Source organism: Equus quagga, chromosome 4 (assembly GCF_021613505.1).
Source record: "Equus quagga isolate Etosha38 chromosome 4, UCLA_HA_Equagga_1.0, whole genome shotgun sequence".
NCBI lineage: Eukaryota > Metazoa > Chordata > Mammalia > Perissodactyla > Equidae > Equus > Equus quagga.
In genome coordinates this window covers 67507527-67534294 of record NC_060270.1, presented here as the reverse complement: position 1 = coordinate 67534294, position 26768 = coordinate 67507527, and the positions used below count along the sequence as shown (strand labels likewise).

Sequence of the window (26768 nt, the reverse complement as noted above, 5' to 3'; positions counted from 1 at the left end):
AGTCATTAATTTTCTATACTTAGTAGACTTCTGTGACTAACTTGTTCTTTCTCTAGCCAAAGATACAATGAAATCCTAGCAACATAAACTTTGATCAGCAGCCATAATGGATGTTTAACTGACGATTATTTAACATTGACTATGTTTAAATTAAACGTCATCCTAGAGCTGTGGTAAACACCCTCCTACTTATCTTTTAGAATTTACCTCAACTTATATTTTCTCGAAAAACCTTCCCAAAGTAGGCCAGATGCCCCTTATCCAGTCTTCTAGTTCTTCTCCTTTGTAGCGTTGGCCCTAAGGATGTGTATATATGTATGTATGTATTAGTTTGCTAGGACTGCCATCACAAAATACCACAGATTAGGTGACTTAAGAGAAATTTGCTTTCTGGTAGTTCTTGAGGCTAGAAGTTCAAGATCAAGATGCCAGCAAGGTTGATTTCTTCTGAGGGCCTTTCTCTTGGTTTACAGATGCCCACTTTCTCCCTATGTCTTCATATGGTCTTCCCTCTGTGTCCATCCGTGTCCTAATAACCTCCTCTGGTAAGGACGCCAGTCATATTGGATATGGGCCCACTCGTTGACCTCATTTTACCTTAATTACTTATTTAAAGGCCCTATCTCCAAATACAGATACTTTCTCAGGTACTGGGCATTAGGACTTCAGCATATGAATTTTGAGGGGAGCAAAATTCAGCCTATGACAATGTATAGTAATCACATGTCTATATAATTGTTTGTTCAATGCTTTTCTCATCACTAGAATGTAAGAGTCCATGGGAATAAGAACACTGTCTGCCTTGCTCATCACTATTTGCCCAAGACCTAGTATAATACCTTGCTTATAACAGGTCCTCATAGCTGTTTGCCGCATGTATGAGCAACTGTCTGATTGAATGAACTAGTAGAATTGATGTCCAAAACATTTCTGAAGGATATAGTTTTAACAGTGAAAGAAGAGTTATATTTATTTTTAACATTCATACAACAATTATATGTTGCAAAATGTGTCAAACCCAGGAATAAGTTATACTTAGGGGAAGTACTAATTAGATAAAGGCCAATGGAGCTCCCGGAGGTGGGAAGATGGCTGGAAGAGCTGCATCATGCAGGATAAAGGTGTGCACCCTGATTAATACTTGTGGCAAGATGGTTTTAGGCTACAGCCCTGCAATTAACAGACCCACTCCCCCAATATTACCCTTTTTCATACAAGTCATTTGTATCTAGCCACCATCTGCACTTCAAATAAACATGATGACTTCATGAACTTCATCCTCTGCTTCAAGTAAGCTGTCATTAATGCCTCTGTGTTTTAGCTAAGATGGTGTTAACAAGAAAAATCCCATTAGCGAGGGCAAATAAATAGATAGCAATGGGGCCATGACTGTCACAACAAGCTGTCTGGCTGAGCACAGAGTTCGAGTTTCAGAAGACAGAAATGTGATAAGGAATTCCATTTTATGGGAAACTGAGAAATGCAATTGCCTCGGCTTCAAGATGTCAAGCAAAGGTTGGGAATGGTTACCAAAACAGTGATCTTTGGGGCATCTGCAGCTTTTTCAGGTCTGAGTTAATGATGAAGGAATCATTTACTCTTTCTTCTTCACTGCTCACTCAAAAGAGGAACTGAGGGAGCTAGATTTTTATTATTACAGCAGAATAATCTAATAGTCAAACTTGCTATCACTTCCTTTGCCCTTTCCTATTTCTACTTTAATAATTCTGTTATATAATCACCTTGCCTACATTTAATTCAGGAAGCGTTTGATGTGTCTTCTCTGTTGGGACTACACTCAAACCAGAGACTGGAGGCGTCGCCCTCCAGGAGCTCATAGGCACTCTTGGAAGGGATGATATTGAGGCCTTTATAGTGCAATAGGGCACATGCTTAGGATACTGGGGGAGCACAGAGGAAAGGTACCAGGATGGGTGAGAAAAGGAAGACTTCCTAGGGGCAGGGCAACACAGCTTGGTTTTGAAGAATGAATAGAACTTCGCCAAACAAAGATGGAAGGAGAGGATAATACAATCAGAGGAGAGAAAAAGGAGGAGATCTAGAAGTGGTGGCTTTGGTGGCTCACAGGTGGCTTAGGATGCCTGAGTCGCAGAGGACAAAGGGGGACAGACGAAAGATGAGGGAACATTTTGCTCAAAGACATCAGAGTTTGGGCTGTATTCTGAAGGTGATAGAGAAACCTCTGGAGTTGAGCTTAATTTTTATCATGTAGATGTTTGAGCTGAACATTCAAGTCTATGCTATGGAAATAATACCTTCACCATCAACCACAAACATGTTGTATTTCCTATATGACTCTAGTGGATGATAAGCCCAGATGTTTTCCTCTCATATGCTGACCAAGAGTTTTAAGGATCCAGGTTACCTTGACACATGAGCCAGGCTTTAACAACAAGGAAAGTTTTAACCTGTGATTTATGGCCCAAGTGCCAAAGAGGGCTCTGCTGCTGACACTTGGCAGTGGAGCTACAGCTAGACTGATGCTCAATCAATCAATAAGCACTTGGAGAGGGCAGGATGTTTCCCTGTTGATGCTGAGGGGGATACCAAAACATGATTCAGACCCTGACCCCCAAGAACTTGTAATCTCATTGGGGAGATAAGACTTACAAAGATGAATCGTTAATTAATAGTACAAGGCAGTAAATAATAGAAGTAAATGAATAGATCAGACAGTGGATGTTACAAGAATTCAGAAGGAGAAATTGCTATGTGTGGTCTGGTCAAGGAAAGCCTGCTTCATTCATTTCCTGGTTTATTAACTTGTTCATTCAATCATTCAGCACTTTTTATATGCCTTGTACTATGCCAGGTAACTGCGATAGAAAGTCAAAAAAATGTATGCTTCCTGTCCCTCCAGTTTAGGAGAGGAAGGGCTAGGACAAGAACGGGGCATTTGAGGAGAGGGAGATGAATTCAGATAGTGGGAGAAGAGGAGGGAAACATGCAGGTGGAGTAGAGGCTGGCAGTGGAAGCACCAATTAGTTAAGTGTATTCACCTGGAGAATAATGAATACACTAGCCTAACTGGAGTAGGAATTAGTGAAGGAATACTGGGGCATAGGATTGAGACTACAGTTGGAGACTTGATTGCAGAAGACATAGATTGTCAAGAAAAGCAGTTTGAGTTTCATTTTCTGGGCTCCACGACCCACTGGAAGGATCTTTGTTGTGAGGTCAATAATAACTTTGTTCTTTAGATACTTCAATCTTGCAAGGTGTCCTGTCCCAGAAAGAGGTCCAAAGCTAGAAAAAATAGGGAAGCCATCACAAAAATTCCCAGTTGCAATGATAAAGGATAGAATAAAAGTCGGAGACAGAATTTGAAGAATTCTGTAGGTAAGGAAGTGTTAATAGAATTTGATAATTGATGGATAAGCAGTATCCAAGAAAAACAGAACTCAGGATCTAAATTGTAGCTTAATGGTACTAATAATTATAATATGCTCTTTTACAATATGATTGACATTTTAAGACTGTTTTATTCAATTATTTATATATTCCCCACTTTGTTCTCTCAAAAATTGAAACTACCTTTGAACTATTAAGTAAAAGTAGGTATGACAGGATATGGAAAAATTGGTGAATTGGGTTTTCCAGGGAAGATAGAGCATAGGAACTTCCAAAGTCAAGCCAGGCAATTCTGTCTCTATTTTACAGATGAGAAAGCAGGTTTAGAAAGATTAAGAAATCTGTCTAAATTGCTAGAAATTATAAGTGGCAGGGCCTTGAGAAGGGGTAATGGGCACATAAAGGCATCAAGGAAATCTGTAAGTTATTTCCAGGGTTGGGAATAGAGTATTCAGGGACTCTGCTCAGGCCTGGGCTGTAGCTCTGTGCATACTCTTGTGGCTGTAATGGCTGATGCTTAGAGGTCCTGGGACAGCCACTCGGTTTCACAGGTTCTGTCTTCAAACTATAAAGAGAAACACTGAAGTAAGATGAAATCTGAAATGCAAAAATCTGTTAGGAATTTGATTGAGAATGAGGAGCGGAGAGAGAGAGACAGAGTAAGAGAGAGAGAGAGAGAGAAAACGCCAAGGCTCTGCAACCGCAAAATTGTTCTTTAATCCAGTGTTTCTCAACCAAGAGAGATTCCCCACTCCCGCCCATCCCAGCCTCCCATCCCCTCACTCCCCTCCCAGGGGACTTTGGACAATGTCTGGAAACATTTTTGGTGCTGGGAATGGGGAGATGATATTGGCATATAGTGATTCAGGGGTGACTAAATATCCCACACAAGAGGCACACTAAAGACACCCCACCCCCAACAAATAATTATCTGGTCCAAAATATCCACTGCTAGAGTTGTGAAACTCTGCTTTACAGGAAAAATTTACTCCCATAAAAAAGTTTAAGCCTTTAGAATATTACTTAACCACCTTGAGTCTCAGTCCCATCAAATGTGAACTGTAAGCTTCTGTGAAGTTCTCCGTTACAAAAAGTACAAAAAAGACATGTTAGATGTCCCGTGATATTATTTATCTACAAAAATAAAATCAAAATAGTTACAATTATCTAGAATTCCAGGGTTAGGCCTAATTAGACATTCTAAGAAACAAAAGTTGAATTGTACTTTAATTCTTCTTAGAAGCTATAAGATCCACCAAAGGACAGAACCAAAGTTTGAACTCAGTACTGTCAGAAAAGAAGTTGCCTTGTGAAAATAGAAACTGGTGCAGCCACTTTGGGAACACTCTTACCGTCCTTCAAAATGTTAAAGATGGAGTTACCATATGACCCAGAAATTCCACAACGAGGTATACAACTGAGGGAGTTGAAAACCTAGGTCCCCTCAGAAACTTGCACACAATGCTCGTAGCAACGTCATTCATAACTCTCCAAAGTGGAAACAAGCCAAACGTCCAGCAGCTGGTGAGTGGATAACAAAATGTGATATATCTACACAATGAAATATCATTCAGCTATAAAAAAAATACTGGTACGATTTACAACGTAGGATGAACCTTGAAAACGTTGTGCTAAGCAAAATAAGCCAGTCTCAAAAGGGAACATCGTGTACGATTTCATTTATGTGAAGTGTCCGGAATAGGCAAATTCATAGGGACAGAAAGTAGATTACCGGTTGACTAGGGCTGGAGGTGGGGATGAGGAAATCGAGAGATGATAGCTACGTGTTACAGTATTTATTTTTGGAGTTATGAAATATTTTAAAATTAATTCTGGTGATGGTTGCCTAACTCTCTGAATGTAGTAAAAATATTGAATCATACCTTTTAAATAGATGAATTGTATGATTTGTGAATTTTGTCTCAATAAAGCTGTTCCAAAAATGTAAATAAATAACAGCAAAGTGGAATTCAATAGCAGAAAATAGAACTTTGCAGAGGTGATTGGCCATCAAAGCAATTCCTGGAGCTGGGCAGGTGTGGTTTGGAGTGGAGAGCGGGGCAGCTCGGCCCTGGAGCCTGACACCTCTCTGAATTCTGGCTCCGCCATATGACCCTAGGCAGCCTCTCTGACTTTCTGTTTTAGCATCTATAACATGAAGACATTAAAACTTGGCCTCCAGGAGTACCATGAGAATTAGGAATTATATATTTAAAGTGTCTGGCACTTTGTAGATATTCAGTCCCGGGTGCGTGTATTACTAGCTACTTTTCCAGTTAGGCTGTGTTTCAAAAGTTCATTTGAAAGGATGGAAACTGCCTTTTTTTTTTTTCTAATGGAGGAAACCTTTTAAGTCTTGGTTTGGTTCCTGAGCAAGCACAGAGCAGCGTATGTAACCCTCTCTGTAAGGGACCTTTTATATTAATGCCTTAGGCTGATTTCTGGGACCTGGGAGCAGCTGCTTCAGACAATGAGGGCAAGAATTGGGAAAGAATGAAAACTTTTCTTACCCTTTGTCTCAGTTTAAACTGTTAGTTTTAAAAAATAATTATAAAAGTTGGACACTTTCTTTTTGAAACTATGAAAATTCTAGTACTCTGTATAAGAAAAAACAAAAATATGATTCTGTTATTCGATGTCATTCTAGTATTCTCTCTTTGTAGTAATTTTAACAAAATGGGAACCATGCTACGTATACTATTTAGTCAGAGTTTTTTACTTAATAGGATATCACTGTCATTCTTGAACATTATGATTTTTAATGATTCCATTATATTCCATATTATTAAATATATCATATTTGATTTAGCTAACCTATTATTATTGAAAATATTGGTAGTTGTGAATTTTTGCTATTATAAATAATAGTGTTATGAACTCTCTTCACTATAAACCTTGGGTGCAACTCTGTTACTATTTTAGAATTAATTCTTCAGAATAAAATTCATGGGAAATGAAGTATGACATCTTTAGGGTTTTTTTTTTTTATTGAGTTAATGATAGGTTACAATCTTGTGAAATTTCAGTTGTACATTATTGTTTGTCAGTCGTGTTGTAGGTGCACCACTTCACCCTTTGTGCCCACACCCTACCCCACCTTTCCCCTGATACCCACAAATCTGTTCTCTTTGTCTACATTTTTAAATTCCTCATATGAGTGGAGTCATACAGACATTGTCCTTCTCTAACTGGCTTATTTCGCTCAACATAATTCCCTCAAGGTCCATCCATGTTGTTGCAAATGGGATGATTTTGTTCTGTTTTATGGCTGAGTAGTATTCCATTGTGTATATATACCACATCTTCTTTATCCATTCATCTGTTCATGGGCACTTAGATTGCTTCCACGTCTTGGCTATTGTAAATAATGATGCAATAAACATTGGGGTGCATAGGACTTTTGGAATTGCTGACTTCAAGCTCTTTGGGTAGATACCCAGTAGTGGGATAGCTGGGTCGTATGGTAGTTCTATTTTTAATTTTTTGAGGAATCCTCATACTGTTTTCCATAGTGGCTGCACCAGTTTGCATTCCCACCAGCAGTTTGTGAGGGTTCCTTTTTCTCCACAAGCTCTCCAACATTTGTTACTATTACTTCTAGATATTTTTGTGCTTCTAATGGGTGTAAGGTGATATCTTAGTGTAGTTCTGATTTGCATTTCCCTGATGATCAGCGATGATGAACATCTTTTCATGTGCCTATTGGTGATCTGTATATCTTCTTTGGAGAAATGACTGTTCATGTCTCCAGCCCATTTTTTGATCGGGTTATTTGATTTTTTGTTGTTGAGTTGTGTGAGTTCTTTATATATTATGGATATTAAGCCTTTGTCAGATATATGACTTTCAAATATTTTTTCCCAGTTACTGGGTTGTTTTTTTGTTTCAATCCTGTTTTCATTTGCCTTGAAGAAGCTCTTTAATCTGATGAAGTCCCATTTGTTTATTCTTTCTACTATTTCCCTTCTCTGAGAAGACATGGTGTCAGAAAAAATCTTTTTAATACTGATGTCAAAGAGTGTACTGCCTACGTTTCCTTCTCGAAGCCTTATAGTTTCAGGTCTCACCTTTAGGTCTTTGATCCATTTTGAGTTTATTTTGGTGAATGGTGAGAAAGAATGGTCAATTTTCATTTTTTTCACTTTTCCCAGCACCATTTGTTGAAAAGACTTTCTTTTCTCCATTGTATGCCCTCAGCTCCTTTGTTGAAGATAAGCTGTCCATAGATGTGTGGTTTTATTTCTGGGCTTTCAATTCTGTTCCATTGATCTGTGCACCTGTTTTTGTGCCAGTACCATGCTGTTTTGATTACTGTAGCTTTGTAGTATGTTTTGAAGTCAGGGATTGTGATGCCTCCCCTTTTGTTCTTTTTTCTCAGGATTGCTTTAGCAATTCAGGGTTTTGTTGCCCCATATCAATTTTAGGATTCTTTGTTCTAATTCTGTAAACAGTGTCATTGGGATTCTGATTGGGATAGCATCGAATCTGTAGATTGCTTTAGGTAGAATGGACATTTTGACTATGTTTATTCTTCTGATTCATGCACATGGAATGTCTTTCCATCTCCTTATGTCGTCATCCAATTCTCCCAGAAAGGCCTTGTAATTTTCATTGCATAGGTCTTTCACTTCTTTAGTTAAATTCACCCCGAGGTATTTTATTCTTTTCGTAGCGATTGTGAATGGTATTGTGTTCTTGAGTTCTTTTTCTGTTAGTTCATTATTAGAATATAGAAATGCTACTGATTTATGCAAATTGATTTTATACCCTGCAACTTTGCTGTAGTTGTTGATTACTTCTAAGAGTTTTCCAATGGATTCTTTGGGGTTTTCTGTATATAAGATCATGTCGTCTGCAAACAGCGAGAGTTTCACTTCTTCCCTCCCTATTTGGATTCCTTTTATTCCTTTTTCTTGCCTCATTGCTCTGGCCAGAACCTCCAGTACTATGTTAAATAAGAGTGGTGATAGAGGGCATCCTTGTCTCATTCCTGATTTCAGGGGGATGGAGCTCAATTTTTGCCCATTGAGTATGATGTTGGCTGTGGGTTTGTCATATATGGCCTTTATTATGTTGAGGTTGTTCCCTTCGATGCCCATTTTGTTCAGAGTTTTTATCATAAATAGCTGTTGGATCTTGTCAAATCCTTTCTCTGCATCTATTGAGATGATCACGTGTTTTTTATTCCTCAGTTTGTTCATGTGGTGTATCACATTGATTGATTTGTGGATGTTGAAGCATCCCTGTGTCCCTGGTATGAATCCCACTGGATCATGATGTATGATCCTTTCGATGAATTGCTGAATATTGGTTGCCAAAATTTTGTTTAGAATTTTTGCATCTATGTTCATCAGCAATATTGGCCTATAGTTCTCTTTTTTTGTAGTGTCCTTGTCAGGCTTTGGTGTCAGCGTGATGTTGGCCTCGTAGAATGTGTTAGGAAGTGTTCCATCCTCCCTAATTTTTTGGAATAGCTTGAAAAGGATAGGTATTAAATCCTCTCTGAAAGTTTGGTAGAATTCCCCAGGAAAGCCATCTGGTCCTGGGGTTTTATTCTTTGGGATGTTTTTGATTGCTGTTTCAATCTCTTTCCTTGTGAGTGGTCTGTTCAAATTGTCTGCTTCTTCTTGAGTGAGCTTTGGGAGATTGTAGGAGTCCAAGAATTTATCCGTTTCCTCTAGGTTATCCATTTTGTTGGCATGTAATTTTTCGTAGTATTCTCTTATAATCTGTTGTACTTCTGCGGAGTCTGTTGTTATTTCTCCTCTTTCATTTCTGATTTTGTTTATTTGAGCTTTCTCCCTTTTTTTCTTTGTAAGTCTGGCTAGGGGTTTGTCAATTTTATTTATCTTCTCAAAGAACCAGCTCTTTGTTTCATTGATCCTTTCTACCGCCTTTTTCGTTTCAATAGCATTTATTTCTGTTCTGATTTTTATTATTGCTCTCCTTCTGCTGACTTTGGGCTTTGTTTGTTCTTCTTTCTCTAATTCGCTTAGGCATAGTTTAAGATTGTTTATTTGGGATTTTTCTTGTTTGTTAAGATGTGTCTGTATTGCAATGAATTTTCCTCTTAATACAACTTTTGCTGTATCCCATATGAGTTGGTATGGCATGTTATCATTTTCCTTTGTCTCCAGGTATTTTTTTATTTCTTCTTTGATTTCTTCTTTAATTTCTTCTTTAATTTCTTCAATGATCCATTGCTTGTTCAGTAGCGTATTGTTTAGTCTCCACATTCTTGTGCCTTTCTCAGCTTTTTTCTTGTAATTAATTTCTAGCCTTATAGCATTATGATTGGAGAAGATGCTTGTTATAATTTCAATTTTTTTTAAATTTGTAGAGGCTTGCCTTGTTTCCCAACATATGGTCTATCCTTGAGAATGTTCCATGTGCACTTGAGAAGAATGTGTATTCTGTTGTTTTTGGATGAAGTGTTCTATATATGTCTATTAAGTCCAATTGTTTTAGCTTTTCATTCAGCTCCACTATTTCCTTGTTGATTTTCTGTCTGGATGATCTGTCCCTTGATGTGAGTGGGGTGTTGAGGTCCCCTACTATTATTGTGTTGTTTTTAACATCTTCCTTCAGGTCTGTTAATAGTTGCTTTATGAACTTTGGTGCTCCTGTGTTGGGTGCATAGATATTTATAAGCGTTATTTCTTCTTGATGAAGTGGCCCTTTGATCATTGTATATTGTCCCTGTGTGTCTCTCTTTACCTGCCTTATTTTGAAATCTGTTTTGTGTGATATAAGTATTGCAACGCCTGCTTTCTTTTGTTTGCTATTAGCTTGAAGTATTGTCTCCCACCCCTTCGCTCTGAGCCTGTGTTTGTCCTTAGGGCTGAGGTGTGTTTCCTGGAGGCAACAAATTGTTGTATCTTGTTCTTTAATCCATTTCACCACTCTGTGTCTTTTTTATTGGAGAGTTCAATCCATTTACATTGAGGGTGATTATTTTGATGCATGTGGGCTTAATGCTGTCATTGTGTTGCTCGTTATCTCGTTTTCCTGTGTTACCTTTGTTTCTCAGCCTGTGTGTTTTAGCCTACCTATTGACTTCTGCAATTTCTTATGCTGGGTTTCTTAGATTTTTCCTTATTTATGTTTTGTGGCTCTGTTCTGTTTTTCAGTTTAGTGACTAGCCTGAAGTTTGTATTTAGAATCTCGTGTATAACATAGTTTATTCTCTGGTGGTCTCTTACTTACTTGGCCTAGGCTGATTGAGTCTCTTTGCTCTTCCCCTCCTAAATTATTATTTTCATCTCTTATTCCAACTCGTGTTATGAGTTTGCAGTTAGAGTGATAATATCATCTTTGCTTTGGTGGTTTCCTTCCCTCTGTCCTAATGCTACTGTTGAATATTTGCTATCCTATTCTGGTTCTATCTATCTGTCTCCCTACTCTGTGGTTTGTGACCTCTTTCTCCATTTTGTTCTTTTTTCAGATATGAGAGCCTTCTTGAGGATTTCTTGTAGTGGAGGACTTTTGGTTATAAATACCCTTAACTTTTGTTTGTCTGGAAAAGATTTAATTTCTCCTTCATATCTCAAGGATATTTTTGCTGGATAGAGTGTTTTTGGCTGAAGATTTTTATCTTTTAAAATTTTGAATATGTCACTCCATTTTCTCCTAGCTTGTAAGGTTTCTGGAGAGAAATCCACTGAAAGTCTGATAGGAGTTCTTTCGTAGGTTATTTTCTTCTGTCTTGCTGCCCTGAGTGTTCTTTCTTTGTCTTTTATTTTTTGTCATTTTTGCTACTATATGCCTTGCAGTAGGTCTTTTTACATTGACAAATCTAGGAGATCTGAAAGCTTCCTCCACACACATTTCTCCCTCAATCCCTAGATTTTGGAAGTTCTCTTCTATAATTTCATTAAGCACACTTTCTGCTCCATTTTCCTTTTTCACGTTCTCAGGAATTCTGATGATTCTTAAATTCGTTCTCCTCATTGAATCCACTATTTCCCTGATATTTTCCTCATTCCTTTTAATCCTTAGGTCTCTTTCTTCCTCTGTCTGGAGCCATTCAGCCTGTCTATCTTCCATTATGCTAATTTTCTCCTCTATGGTGTCTACATGGGCATTCAAGGAATCTGTATTCTATTTTATCTGGTCCATTTTATTTTTCATCTCTAGTATTTCTGATTGATTCTTCTTTATAGTTTCAATCTCTTTTGTGAAGTAACTCCAGAACTCGTTGACTTGTTTCTCTATCTTTCCCTCTACCTCAGTGAGTTTTTTGATGATGGCTACTCTGAACTCATTTTCACTTAGTTTAGCTATTTCCAAGTCCTCAGGACTTAATTCTGTGTTTTTATTGTTTTCCTTCTGGTCTGGGGCTTTTATAAACTGCTTAATGGTAGAGGAGAGGTTTTTGCACGATGGTAGTATCCGGTTGCAGTTATAGCCTGTCGCCACTAGATGGGGGTCGAAAGCCACGCGTTCTGAGCCCTCTGCCTTCAGGCAAGATGGTGACACCCAGTGCGGGTTGGAAGAGGAGGGGTACTTTCTCTAGTGTGCCAATCTGGATTCCGATCAGCTCTCATTCTCTGGTCTCCTGGGGCCCTGGCTTGATGGTGTCCCCGCACACCGAAGCTTTCCCAGGTCAGCAGATTTCCACTGCACCAGCAGCAGGAGTCCTGGATGATACCCCGGTCATGTGGCCTCTCCCCTGCTCCTTCCCTCACCTGTGGCAGCAATCCCAGTCTCTAGGGGAGGGAGCAAAGTTCTCTCTTACCCTGTTCCAGCTCCTCAAAGGCCAGCTGCAGCCTCTCCATTCTCCGTCGTCTTGTTGCTGTAGTTTTCTGATGGTCTGGCATTAGGGTTATTGGTTGAAATTCCGTTTTTCCAATTCTTTGGTTGTAGTTTGGAGGGGAGAGAGTCCTGGGTCATCTCACCCCACCATTTTGCTCCGCCTCCTTCCTCCAACATCTTTAGGGTTTTTGATGCTTATTGGTATATTGCCTTCCGGAAAGAGTGTACAAACTTATGCTGCCATCAGCAATGTATGAAATTACCTGCTTCCCTCTGTATCCACTAACAGTGAGTATAATTGGCTTTTATTCCTTGCCAGTCTAGGAGATGGCAGATATTAATTGACGTCACTTTAAAGTTCAGAAATTTTATGATTGTTAGCATCCAACAATCTTTCCAGAACCCAAATCCCAACTTTTAAGCCTTGACTTATAAGGCATATGAATGCCTAGCACCTCAAAGTGGCCCTAAATACCCTGTTTTTCTACCCTCCAGGTTTTTTCCTATCAAGATGTTCATGGTCTCAAAGGGATAGCTTTTAGTTCTTCCAAATGAAAACTGCTATGTTATCAGAGCTATTTATCTCAGGGAACTTTTGGGAGGAAAGCAACATGATAGAATTGATTTTCCCTAATTTGCGAATAACTAATAACACTTAAACTTATCCCTTTAAAAGAGCGTTTTTACAAAGTAAACCTTGAAGAACCTGTAGCAGTGTTATGTGAGGTCCATTAACAGAATGGTGTAGACAGGAGTGCTCAGGTAGAAAGCCAAGGTTTTTAGGAGAATGTGCCACTTTCCTTCCCTTGGAATCTATTCTCAGATCAGCTCCTCTAAGCTAGTTGTTTTTCCTCCCTTCTTTCCTTCTTCTCCTAAAACCTCTGATGGAGGTATCTCCACCCAGGCTGTGAAATTGAATCTCTAGGGATCTTTGAAACTTCCAAGGCCTGCAGCCACCCCTGGAAATATGCCTTAATTAACCTGGTCTGGGGCCCAGGGACCTGTCTTTTCAAAAGCTCCCAGGTGATCCCTTTGTGTGGTCAGTGTCAAGAACTGAAGTTCTAATAATTCTCCTCTACAGAGCTGAGATTTCACACAACCTCCCCCTGTGGGGACTAGGGACCATGTAGGAAAAACCAGAAGAGATCAAATAAAAAGGAAAAGCTGACCAAAAAGGAAGAAAGAAAAGAAAAAGACAACAAACAAAACTCAGTTAAGTGTTTATTTTAAAGATAGAAACATGGATAATGATGTGAGGAGGAGATGGGACCCTTATCAGGAAACACAAGCTGGTGCTCCAGCCTGGCCGCCTCATACTGAGCAGACCTTTTCTTTCTGGCCAATTTCACTTTAAAATGACTAGATGATGCATCTCTATTCAGATGGGACCCTCCTTGTGGCCTCCATGTGTACTTTCTTCCCTACTGGATCTCTGATGCAGAGGAGGGCACGGGGCCCTTAGGGGTTATTTACACTCTGTTGAACTAGCTTACTGACTCCCTTCCAGTCCACACAGTCTATAGCATATCTGCAAATGCAGTCTCATACTTTATGCAGGTGTATTTAATTTAGTAGGCAAATGAAAGTTAAAGGAGTAAAGACCCATATAGCTGGCTATGCCCCCCAAATGCCTCTGACAGAAGTCAAATATTTCACCAGGAAACACCTAACATAGCCTCTACTTCAGCAGCAGTAGGGGACCCAAACCCTGGACTCTGGGAGAAAGTAGGGCCGCCAGGCTGAGTAGCCTCTGGGTTCTCCTCTCTATCCTGAGCAGATGTTCAGGGCGGCAGCAAAGACTCACTGTGAGGGAGCTGGCTGATGCAGGAGGCTTCCTTACACCTGGGCTGTTCTGAGCAGATGGAGCATGGCTGCCTCTGTGCAGTGCGGCTGCGCCCCCAGTGGGGTGCTGTGCTTCTCCCTGGGCTGCTTCTCCCTGGGCAGCTTCTGCACCCATCCAAGGGCTCAGGGGCAGAGCTCTTCAGGAGCTGTTCTGAGAAGTTCCGCAGACCTTGGCTCTGATTTTCAATGGTTTCTTCCCAGCTGCTTTCTTAGGGACTGCTCCAGTAGGCTCTACCAAGTCTGATTTCTTACCTTCAGAAAAAGCTCTTAATCCATCCCTTACCCTCCATTTTCACTGCTGCTACTGTCGATGAAAATAATCCATAACCAACCTATAAATGAAAATTTGAGTGAGTTTATTCTGAGCTGAAGTCTGAGGACCATGGCCTGGGGCTTTTCTTCCCGAAGGAAGAAAGGGCACCAAAGAAGTGAGGTATACAGAGTGGTTATATACCCCCATACAGGACGTTTCACATATGATTGAAATGTCCCTCCCACAATAGTCACAAGATTGCCCTGTCGGCACAGCGCTTGATGGACACAGCAGGTAGTGGGTCTGCTATCTCAGAGGGCATAGCAGGAGGCAAGCCTCTTGTCTCAAGCTGGGTGGTCACAGGTGAGTGCAGCAATCAGTTCCTAGCCTAAGGAAAGATGCTTAATCCTTAAGGGATGCCAACATTGGGAGAGGGAGGGAAGTTGCACCTTTATCTCAAGGGCCTTTGTTCTTGCCATAGGGAATATCTAAAGCAAATATAGAATGCACACTTAACAGCCTCTGTCAGGCCCTTTTGGAAAGATAAGTTCAGACCGAATTAGGTTTACATCAAATGGCTTCCTCATATTCTCCAATATATCCTATTGCTTGCCATTTTTATTTGTTACTACGTTGGCTGAGACCCTTATCATTCTATCTTCTGGGGACCGTGCAAGCAATAGGCCCTACCAATTCCGCTTCCAGCCTCACTGCTCTCAGCTACTATAGTCTGCTGCCAGGTTCTTTGAATATGCACCTCCAGCCAGGTCATTCCCATGCTAAAGACCCCTCATGGATTCCTGTATTCCAAAGGGGTGATTTTCATTCCTGGCTGCATGTTAAAATCACCAGGAAGCTTTTTTAAAATGCATATGCCTAGAGCTTCCTCTCCAGAGATTCTGATAGAATTGACTTGGGTAATATGCCGTCTGAATCATTTGTCAAAGGACATTGTTGAAATCCCTTCCTTAGTCTGCCATTTGAGGCCCTTGGGTGACTGATCCTCTTCCCACCTGCCTTCCTATTGTTCTGTCCTACTTCACATTCCAGACCTTTGCTTCTTCCAACAGGTTCTCTGTCTCTTGGAACTTTTTCTCCATAAGTGGCAAACTCTTGCTCATTTTCTGAATCTTCCCCAAACTATCATTGCCTCTTCTGTGAAGCCCTTTAGGGATCTTCACATGGAGTTAGTTAAACCTTCTTTCTTCTCTGCTTGTGTATTACTGTTCACCTGGAATTGCAAGTGCTATTGCTCCTCTGTCTATCCCATTATACTGAAATGCTCAAAGGATAGTATTTTAATCTTCTTTGCATATGTTTCTTCCACTCAGCTATGGACTACCCCAGGATAAAGACCATGTGATGTTAATAGCCTTACTCCCAAATGCAGGGGACCATTTTGTAGTTGCTGTTCTGTCTATTTGTTTTAGCTAACATTGTGTTCTACATAGGATGTGGCATGAACTGTTCTACATACACTACTTTATTAACTGGTATAATTCTCACAATAGCTTACAAGTACCATCGTTGTCCCCATTGTGCAGAGGAAGGAACTTAGGCAATGAGAGGAGGAACACAACTCAACACACAGCAGTCTATGAGTGAAGAAGTGTGTGGCTCTGTGCTCTCATCAAAGACAAATCTTTGTGACTGGACTGGTTAATGACATCCGCAAGCACTTTGTACCAACAGAGACTTAATAGATGATAAACTTTTTGAAGGAAATTGTTGAAACACTCATGACTAATTCCCAATCCAGCTTCCTCAATAGGGCAGGTCAGCAGCATAGTGTGCACCAAAGAAATCCAAGCAAAAGAACAAGAGAGGCATTAACTCCTCCTAAACACCCATTCTGCTCCCTGCTGCCCTCAGAGCTTTCCTGCCGGATCTTGTTTGACCCCGTGAGCAACGATACAGAGTAGGAATGATGATAGTCACAGATGATGAAAGCAGAGCACCGTGAAGGTGGGTAACTCAGCCAATATCACATAGTTAATTAAGGAAAAAGACTGGTATTGAGCTAGTATGTTACCTCTCTCTAACAGCAGCCTGCCTCTGCCTGGCACGTCACTGGAATCTAGCTTTCCTCATCTACTTTTGCCTTTAAAAATAGTTTATTTTATTTATTTTTTTCTTATTTTCTCTAAAGCCCTCCAGTACATAGCTGCATATTTTAGTTGTAGGTCTCTCTAGTTTTTCATAAAATAGTTTATTTTTTACTAAAAAAGAAATATAAGCATTTGTAGAAAAATCTGAGAAAACTAAAATTGCCTGCAACCTCACCACTCAGAGAGAAAATCACTGGGAACATTTTGAGATTTTTTCCCCTAACTTTTCATTCTGCATTTACATATCAGTAGGTCAATTAATATGCTAATTACCTTTGATTGTAGTATACATACAAATTTGTGTTTTGCCCTTTTGTTTTTAAACAAAACGTGTTAGAATTTGTTCAGCCACATCCAAAAAATAGAGGAAGAAAATTCAGGGGTGAAAAGAGGAAGAAAGATGATTCTTGTGAGGGAGCTAGGACTTTAGCTTAAGCAAAATGAAGAGGGGGGGACCTCTGTGAGAATGCACGTGAGCGATAGCAGGTGAGGAGGAGGAGCTCCGCTCTCTCCAAACCTCCCCAAGTCAATCATCCCTCAGCTTAACTTTCCTGTTTCCTTTGCAGGCGGCAACTTGCATGATGGTTTGTGGCATTCAGTTAGCATCACCGCCAGAAGGAACCGCATCACTCTCACTCTGGATAACGAGGCAGCATTCCCAACTCAGGACACCAGCAGGGTGCAGATTTATTCTGGAAATAGCTACTACTTTGGAGGTAAATTCCCCAGCTTTTGAGATTGAAAATAAAGGAGGGAGGGAGAATGCAGCGGACAATTATTTCACTGTGACATTCCTTCTTTGTCAATTAGACCGTTCTCCCAACACACACACACACACACACACACTCACACACACACACATACACAGGCACCCACTCCCAAGCCAAAAATAATGACAAGCAAACTCTCTCACAGCTGTGCAAATATAAATTATCTGGGTCAGTGCTGAGGAAAAAAAGAACTTTAGCTATGACAGTTGGTGTTAAATAACACGTCCAAAGGAGAATTTTTGTAGCCATGCCAAGCTCTGTGATCACATTCGGAAGGAGAAACTCAGCTGAAAACTTGGAGAAAGTGTACCAGCAGTCAGCAGTCCCTGCAGAAGAAAACATCCAGGTGGGAAGGCATAGCCAGCATACTCAGTCTTCTGTTGATTTCTTAATGCTCTATCCATCCCTTTCTACATCCCTGGAGGCCATGCGCATGAAGTGGGACAGCTAAAAATGGGGAAGACCACTAAGGCCCATGATCTTGAGGCTCCATAAGGAGCAGCCAGTACAGATCCTGCCCTCTCCAGTGTTAGGTGAATCTTGGAAATCTTTCCAATGACAAAAACACAAGGGAAAACTGGTAAGGATGAAAAACATATGATTAAGCATCTGCTTCATTTTTATATATGCATGCATATTTTTATTTAGTTTTTCAAGATATTTTTTCATTAAAACTATTAGTATCTAATTTGTTCTTCAGCTGTTTGTATTATAGAAATGACTTCTAAAGATTAATAAATCTCAATAGCTGTCTGACCTTGAGCTATCTGACACTTATGGTCCCTGAAATTCCTTATCAAGGACATGCAGAAAGGAAGAGAATTCAGAGAGGTCAAGGTTTAAATGTACAGCACAGTGCTTCCTACATTGTAGGGAGTGAACAGATGGGCTTCAGCTTTTGTGAATATGGGCATGGGCTGGCCCTGCTTACAGTTTCCAATTTTTTTTCCATAAGAAAACTGAAGAGGAGTATTGTATAAAGTGATAAGATACAATCTCTTAAATAGAATTTACAAATCACTACTCTCATACCAATGACATGTGGTTAAGCTTTGATATACGAAAAAGGACTTTGCACAGATGCAGCATACATATTGAGGTGTCCTAGGAGGGAAGCAGTGTGGAGCAATATCTCTATGGTTTGATTTTAAGGCCTCAGGAAGGGCCTCTGTCCTTCACTCCAACTCTCCACATGTGCAAGAATAACAAATTCCTGTAAAAAGGAAACATTTCCATTTTCTGTAAATGTTTTATGTGTCTTACCTCATGTAATTCATGCAGTAACTTTGTGAAGTAGGTAATATTCGTCCCATTTCACAGATAATAAGATGAGTGTTTACTGAGATGAAATAATTTGTGTGAGTAGTAGAACTAGGATTAAATCCCAAATCTGTGTCCTCCATGACCCATGAGTGACAGCAGAGGGATGCTAGCAAATGTAGCACAAAGGCTACAGAGGAAGGGACTTGGGGCCCTACAGCCATCTTTCACAGACTGTGTAATTGTGCATCATATGCATGTTTCATCAACAGAGGGAGAAAAGCAGTAGCGTTTATTTCTGGGGAAATGATGTTGAATTAATTATGGTAAGTAAGCATCTGAAATGCCTCCAAGGCAAAATGGCTCCCCTCCCCCAGTTGAAGTTAAATGTGGATCTTCAGGGGCCCTGGGATTAGGAAGTGGAGATTTATCTGTGATTTGAACAGTGTTTAAACAAATGCCGCACACGTAGACTGTAAACTTAAGGAAGGTGAAAAATGAGTTTGAGTAATAATAGTCAACTTACATAAATTCTCTCTACAGCTTCAATTAGAAGTTGTAGCATCTCTCTTCATTTTATAGGGTGTCTGTGAGCTGTTAACCAGCTGCTGGGCTTCAGCCCAGCAGTGACTGTCTGTTAGAGATGGCTGAAATAATTCCCAATTATTTATGGGTGATTGCCACTTTTTCAGGCTTGCATTCCCATATGCTCTGAACCTATTAAAACCATCGGGGTGGAGTTTACAAAGAGCACAAACTCCTATAGCTACGTAGCTCTCTACCTGTCTTAATGAGGAGTAGATATGCCCTATTTTCAAGCTCTGCTAAATCAGTGCGATGAATTTTTTAAAAGAACACCCTTTACGAAGGTATAGTGTTAAGCTTTCATGTATGCTGTTACGGCTCTATAACAGAGTGTGTTTAAATCCTTAGTTCCTTTCACGTTTGGACTTGCTTTGCAGATCACTTCAAAATTCCACTTACGCTCCTATGTGTACCTTTCTCAGGAACTAAGCCTGATAATGCTAACAATTAACCAGACAATTACTCTGCTAGACAATTAACCAGACAATTACTATGCTACCTAGAGCATAATTTCCTTTGAAAGTGTAATTCAGAATTGAATTGTGCATTTAGAAGTGTTTCAAGACAGAACAGAAATTCCTAAGTAGTTATAACATGTTGCTTCCTTGGCATGAGTAAAGTATACCATGTACAAGAAGGACAAATAGCTTACCAATGGGAAAAAAGAAGTAACAACGAGATAAATGCTATAGTATTGGTGTTACTTTTAACACATTTTGTTTTGTGTTCTATACTGTGATTGAGTATGCCCCATTTTGTACCAATTCTGTCCCCTCTCCGAGAATGCTAGGATTTACAACAAAAATGCGCGCACTGCTGTGAATGAAAAATCACCAAAATAATTAGACCTCAAGGTTTTCCATCAATAGGTCGCCAAAGCAATGACTGATCATTTCAGCATTCTTCTTCATTTTTTTTTCTCTGTCCCACAGGGTGCCCCGACAATCTCACCGATTCCCAATGTTTAAATCCCATTAAGGCTTTCCAAGGCTGCATGAGGCTCATCTTTATTGATAACCAGCCCAAGGACCTCATTTCAGTTCAGCAAGGTTCTCTGGGGAATTTTAGTGATTTACACATTGATCTGTGTAGCATCAAAGACAGGTAATTATTGTCTCTTCTCCTCTGTTCTCCCACCCCCTTTCACATTCTCACTGTTCTAAATATGAGTTTCTTTAAGCAAAATTCTAATCCACTGACATTAGCCATATTAGACATAATTGAGTTGCCTAATGGAAAATATTTCTGAAAGGATTTCAAGCCCAGAGAAAAATGGTTTAAATTAGTCGAGTCTCTCTTCATGTTGACTTGCAGTAAATGGGATATGCAAATTAAATCAAAATACAAATTTGTGAAAGGATTAAAATTTTATGCATAAACAACATTTGATTACTTTGAAGTTAAGAGTAAAGCAAAAAGAAGGAGGAATTACTTCTCTCCTAAACCATTTCATTCTTCACTGCAGGGAGAGTCCTTTCTAACACAGGCAGATGAGCTACAGGCCCTCTGGGAATCCCATACCAGAGGCAATGGCAGTGCCCAGTAGTACACAGCAGCTCCTGGCGGTGGCTGATCTTTGTGTCACTGCCCCAACCCACTGCATCTTTGGCCCAAAAGAGACCAGATGCTGGACAGAGAGAATCAGCACTTTTACTTTGCAGCCTACAAATCTAGCTCAGTTTCTCTCTTCGTTTCTCCTTGGCGGTGGCTCTTATATTTGAAGTTTCTAGATTCAAAAGACTGCTGCAGAAAATTAAAGAGGATCCATTCTGAATTTCCAGCAAGGTTTATCATGTTTCCCATGTTTCTTCTCTTGCCTCCTTTTTCTTCCAATTCTACTTATCCTGGTCAAAATATCATTTATTAATTGGGTGAATAGTGTGTTTTAAGTGCTTGCCTGCGTGTTGATGATATAGCGTCTCTGCATGTGTTTCATCAGGGAATAAATTAGTCACTACAATAAAGTGTGATAAATGACCAAGAAGTGCATCCTTATTTGTGGACAGATGACAGCAGCAACTTGGTCTGGCCTCTGGAGAATGAGGTCAAGGAGGTTTTGAGGAAGTGGTGATAAGCCGAATCTTAAAGGACGTGCTGACTTGGCTGACGAGTGGGGGTGCTGGTGTTCAATGAGTTGGCAGGATGTAGCATGTGAGAGGGCATGGAATTGGAGGGATCGTGGCTTGTAAGGATGTCATCAACACAAAACACCTACTTTCATTTTAAAATCTCTAATATTGGGGTACATTTTACAGTTGATGTTGTGTAATAGTTTAGTTGGCAACATTTATTTTTCTTAGTGGCATATAGAATAATGGTGTGTCTTATAATTAATGGTGTCTTAGATTCAATAAAATATAGCTTAGCGGGGATGATAGGTCATTGTGGTAGAGCACATGATGTGAATATGCTACAGCTGTGGGCCAGTACCAGTTACGAAGAACTGTGCCTGTGGAATTTGGATTCATGTTCTAGGTGAGAATCAGGAAGGAAAGAAGTCTGATATTCTTAGTAGAAAGAGTACTCAGGAAAAAGTGACAAGGATGGGTTGAAAGAGAACCAGCCCAGAGCTAGAGAAGTGGCTGCTCCACTCCAGGGGAGCAATGATGAGAGGTAGCAGGTGCCTTTCCCGAGCGGCACAGAAATCAGCTCTGCAGATCATAGTTTCCTCTAATGCTTTGAATGACCGATATAATTTGGTGAAGCTTTATGCGCATGTTTCTCTGTTAATACCACCACACATGAGATCGTCAACAAATCATACAGACTTCCTGGCTCTTCTGCTTCATTTTTTTCTATTTAGCCAGCTGGAAAAGTGTGTAATAAAATATGTGCTTTTTTAGAATGAGCTAGTTTAGAAACCTCAGAATAAAAGATACCACATGGAAGAGCAGCCACCCCTACAGTCTTTATTGATGGTGAGAGGGAAGTGTCTGACTTCACCAGCCAGCAGGACCTTTTGCAAAGTGTATAGCAATAGAGGGAACATTTATCAATAGGGATCTCTTATGATAAGTTAATTTCTAATCAAGGACGCTCTCATTATTTTGGATTACATGAAAGTCATTGCCATCTATACTGCATCATTACTTTTGTGTAATTGTAGTCAGTATAATTGTATTACATACGATTGTGTTTTGGTTAATTGTATGATAAGGGATTGTGTTTAGTTTAGTGGATAAATGGTACGTTTTTCTTGATTTACCAGACGGTGTCTCTAACGGAAGGGAAAACTGTCGTAAAAGGCTTTGCTTAATTATTTCTTGAACTTATATTTAACATTTATTGGAGAGGGGCAGGGGTTAGAAAAGCAGGTGGTTTCTGAATCTTGTATTTTATTTTTAACGTGTTAACCAATGTAAACCTGATGTAAAAGCAAGTTAGTCTTTGCCTTCAAGAAACTTACCACTTAGGGGTGGCGGTGGGGTGTCATGGGGGTTCGGGCGGGAGAACAGTCTGGCTGTAGTTTTTCTTACCTGTGCTCCTGTCTAGAAAGTACATGAGGACAGCCTTGGATCTGGCCTAAGAGTCTCTTCTCTCCCAGACACATCTCTGCCCCTTCCTCAGAGGATATAGAGACCCAGGCCTGCTTCCTGCCCTCTCAGTGGTTGCCTGCCCCCCCACTGCTCCCTCTTTTCCCTCAGAGTAAGCTGCCCTGGCTGTGCATGGGAATCAGCCAGCCCTCCTAGCTTCCCTTACTTGCTAGACTCCACTGGGCGTCTTACACACTTAAGACTCTTAGTGCTACTCACTTTGGGAAAAGCAAGGAAGTTTTCACAGAAGCACAAATCTTCCAAAATCATAAGAGGTTCCTCCTGACAGGTCCTTTAAGCAAGTTCCCTTTGAGATGGTGCCTGGGGCTGCAGGCCAGCCACTGCAAGTACACAAGCCACCCTTGAGACAATGTCTTGAATAAAAGCTGGGAGTGTCCCTTCTCAGGGACAAAGATAACTAAAATAACAATTTGCATCTCAGTAATGGGAAAATTACCAAATCTTATGGTCTCAGGGAAGAAAGGAAGTAAAGTAATGGGCCTGGCCCACAGCTCTGGTAGCTGGAAAAGTGTTGGCTTTATGAGGTTTCATATGCAGGACTGCTTTGTGCTTGACAGTCCAAGGACAGGTTGGGAAGAAAAAGGCAAACTATCCTTGTAAGAATCACAGTTGAGACCATAACAGAGCATTCCCAATAGACCCCATGCACTTTCAATAGTCTTTCTAAATCTCTAGAATCCATGTGTAGCCACTATCCCTCTTCTGTGGGCTGAATCTCCAACCCCATGCTCTCCACAGTCCAAGCCCCTGTTTTCCATGAGCTACATTTATCTCTTTGTACCTCCTTAAACTTGAAGTAGGCAAGACATGATATTCTGCAGTATCATAGAGCAAAGTCACCCTCCATAAATACTTCATTCCCTGAACACCTGTTTATCAGACCCATGGCTATTCAATGTCATAGATAGGCATTAGATGAATGAGTGAAGTAGTCTTATGTATATACTTGAATAGGGTAAGTTGGGTAAAGCTGTTGAAGCCATGGGAGTACAAGAGAATTAATAACCCATTTTTTAAAGGGGGTAAACTAAAACCTGGAGATGTAGGTCAACTGGTTCATGGTCACAGGACAGAAAGTTGCAGTCCAGAGTTGGACACTGCCAGTTCTTGTACTCCCTTGTACTATTGACCCAAAAGGCACTGACTTGGACGTACCAGTCATTGTGTGTCTGTGGCTTTCTATATATAAACCCATCTTCTTCCTTTCCATATGAAAGTTTTTCAAGAATATGCAGTGTATCAAATTCCTTGTAAACTTTAGGTGCTAATGAGATTCCATTTAAAAGAGGAACATTCAAAGTGGTGTGCAGTGTCAAGCAGGGTCTGAATGAAGTAAGGGTGGCCCATTCTCAGTGGCCTAGGTCAAGAAGTAGCTCTTCCTAGGACTTTTCTCAAAGGATCCAACAAGTCAGTTCTAGGAACCATATCCAGTCCTACAGGGTTCAAAGTCGAGGGCAGAAGAACCGAATCACCAAGTGCTGTCTAAGAATTCAAAGAGAAGACAAGATCCAATGTGTGAAACTGTGCTTGGGGGAGCAAATAGGGATACTGGTGAGTCAGCTGGCTGAGGTGGGGGCCAGTGGAAGTCATACGTGGGGAAATTCATTAATCTCAGTCCAAGTGGCAGCAAATTTGAGAGGTCGTAGAGAGTGTTTAATTCCCAGTCCACTACTTATGAGCTTGAGATAGGAGACACATTATTAAACCTTTCTGTCTATGTTTTCTCTTTTGCAAAACCAGGATCATAAAACCTACATTTGCACTGATTGTTAAATGAGGGGATGTGAGAAGTCAGGTCCTCAGCTGCATGTCTAGTAAACAATAAATACTCACTAAATGTCTGCCATGTTAATTTCCATAACCAAAGATTTGCTAACTCTCTAGCTTCCATGGGAAGAAGAGAAGCTCAGGTCTCTCTCTGAAGTTTTCCCAACCCTCACTATGGCCAAGTGACTCCCGGTAGTTTCTGGGGTGGATCCTCATAGATATACCTTACCTGTGCCCTCAAATCATTCTGCTCTGTGTCTTCCCATTTTGATTTCCACTTATTCAGAGTTGCTGCTCGTCTGGACCACCAATTACTGCCCATTAGGAAAATGTCCATCAATGTGGGTGCCAAAGTTGTGGTCTTTGTGTTCTCCTAAAACATTGGTTCTCAGGGCCTGCATGAGGTGAGGAAAACATGTGATATGCCTATGGCACAGAATTTAAGGCAGTTGTTATTTCCAGATTCATGCATGTGCAGATCCTGAATTTACATCAAACTGGGAGTGAGTGCCTCCTTAAATTTTGCAGGCAAATTCCAACATGTTTGTACCAGAATCACCGGGAAGGGTTGTTAAAACTAAAAATGCTGGGCCCTGCCACTAGAGTCTCTGATTTTGCTGTAGTGGGCTGGAGAATTTGCGTTTCTAACAAATTCCAGGGTACTGCTGGTGCTTCTGGGCTGGCCCTGGGACCAGACTTTGAAAACCACTGCCCTAAAATTTCCAACCCTGGAGTCCATGGGATTGTGGGAATTCTGTATAAAAGCAGTGTAGATAGGGGGAAGGGATGGGTCCTGCTCAAACTGTGCCCCCATGCAGCTGTCCTCCTGATTACAGTCTCACAGGCTCTCTGAAAATTTCCAGCAGCTCGGTCTCAATGTCTCTCTCCAAATGATGTTGAAATCAGTCCAAGAGACACTGTGGGGGACAAGTGAATTTCATTTCCCTCCAGACTTTCCTGGTCTTTGTCACTCAGCTCCTCCCCTGCTTCCCACTATAAAACCTTTGTGAATATAAATGAAAACAGTCAGATCCTCATATGAGCCTGAATGAAGGGATATTTTGGTTGGAAGGGAGTGCAGTCTTAGAACAGCTGCAGCTGCCAACAAACATAACTTGTCTTTTTGTACTTGGGGGAGAATTGGCGTGCTGGCCCCAGTGAGAGCCATAGCTTGATCTTTCTTTCTAGATAAGCCTCATATCCTGTGGGGGTGGTGGTACCATTCTCATGTGAGTAACTCCATCCACCAAAAAATATTGCTACAAACCTTCATAAAGATTGATAGAGGCTGATTTCATCTGGTCTTCTGGTGCTAGCAAAGGATTTCTGTGGTCACAAGTCCCATTTCCTGAGTCATTTCCTCATAGAGTGATAATGTTAGGGAAAGTGCTTGGAGATCATTCAGCTCTGGCTTTGCTTAGAAGAAAATAGGAGTCTCCCAGGGTGTGGCAAAGCCAGGTATGGAAGCAGGCGCTCTTCTCTTGGGGTCTTTGCTACTCTATCCTGTGGAGTCTTTTTACTCTAATCCCTTCTAAAATTAAACAATCTGCTTGTTCCAATGAGTGAATAACATATAGAACACTGCTTTGAATTCCTTGCAGCCAAGTAAGTTATGAAATATAGCTTCTCACTCCATAATCACTTCCCTTTTCCCCAACACACATTCTTTTAAGAAAAGCATCTGCTAAACTTTTTGGTCAATATTCCTACCTCCTTGGTTCAGAGTGTTGTAAACACTGAAAGTGGTGAAGCATTCTGTTGGATGACCTCCCATAAGCAGACTTATGCTAAAAACGCATCCTGTGTGGAAGTTTGTTAAAAACAGTAGATTATGTAAAAAGATTACATTCCAGGGTAATGCATATGTTTTAGCTCTTCTCTAAAATTGAAAGCCTTTGTAGTGGGTGCCAGAAAAGTTATTGTAAGGGCAATGCCCACACAATCTGAGCTTCTAACTCTAAAGTGAGAAATGCTACAATATGGTGTTCTCTTTTAACTCATGGGATGGGGCCAAAATCAAAACAAGAGCACTTCTGCTGTTTTTATTTATCATTTTTAGTGTATTTCATGGAGGAAAAGGAAAGGTTATATTTTATGTAACAGTTACTGAGCAAACATCCTCTAAATATTATTTAATTCTCTCTGCAGTCCTGCAACATCCACAAAATGGTTCTCAAAATGTAGCTCCCAGACCAGCAACACTAGTTATCACCCGGGAACCTGTTAGAAATGCATATTTTCAATCTCCAACCCATACCTACTGGGCCATAAACTTTGGGAAAGGAGCAACTTGAGTTTTAACAAGTCCTCCAGTTGGTTCTCATGCTCACTTGGATTTGACAGCCATTGATTTGCTCTATTATTGTTGTTTTAGAGACAAGACTACTGATGCTTACAGAAGTTCAGTAAGCTGCCTGAGGTCACATTTTTAGAAATTGGTAGAGCCAGGACTGAAATACAGGTTTTGCTGATTCCTTAATTCATATAAATGGGGAGGGCCTAT

At 40.5% G+C, this 26768-nt stretch overlaps 1 protein-coding gene across 1 annotated transcript in view; it reads left to right on the top strand.

Moving 5' to 3' along the window:
* CNTNAP5 (contactin associated protein family member 5) overlaps nt 1-26768 on the top strand; it is a 765902-nt gene that overhangs the window by 403479 nt on the left and 335655 nt on the right. The window contains exons 9-10 of the mRNA XM_046657745.1: nt 16896-17045; nt 19877-20048. Coding sequence (XP_046513701.1) covers nt 16896-17045; nt 19877-20048 — 322 coding nt within the window. The remainder of the gene's footprint in view (nt 1-16895; nt 17046-19876; nt 20049-26768) is intronic.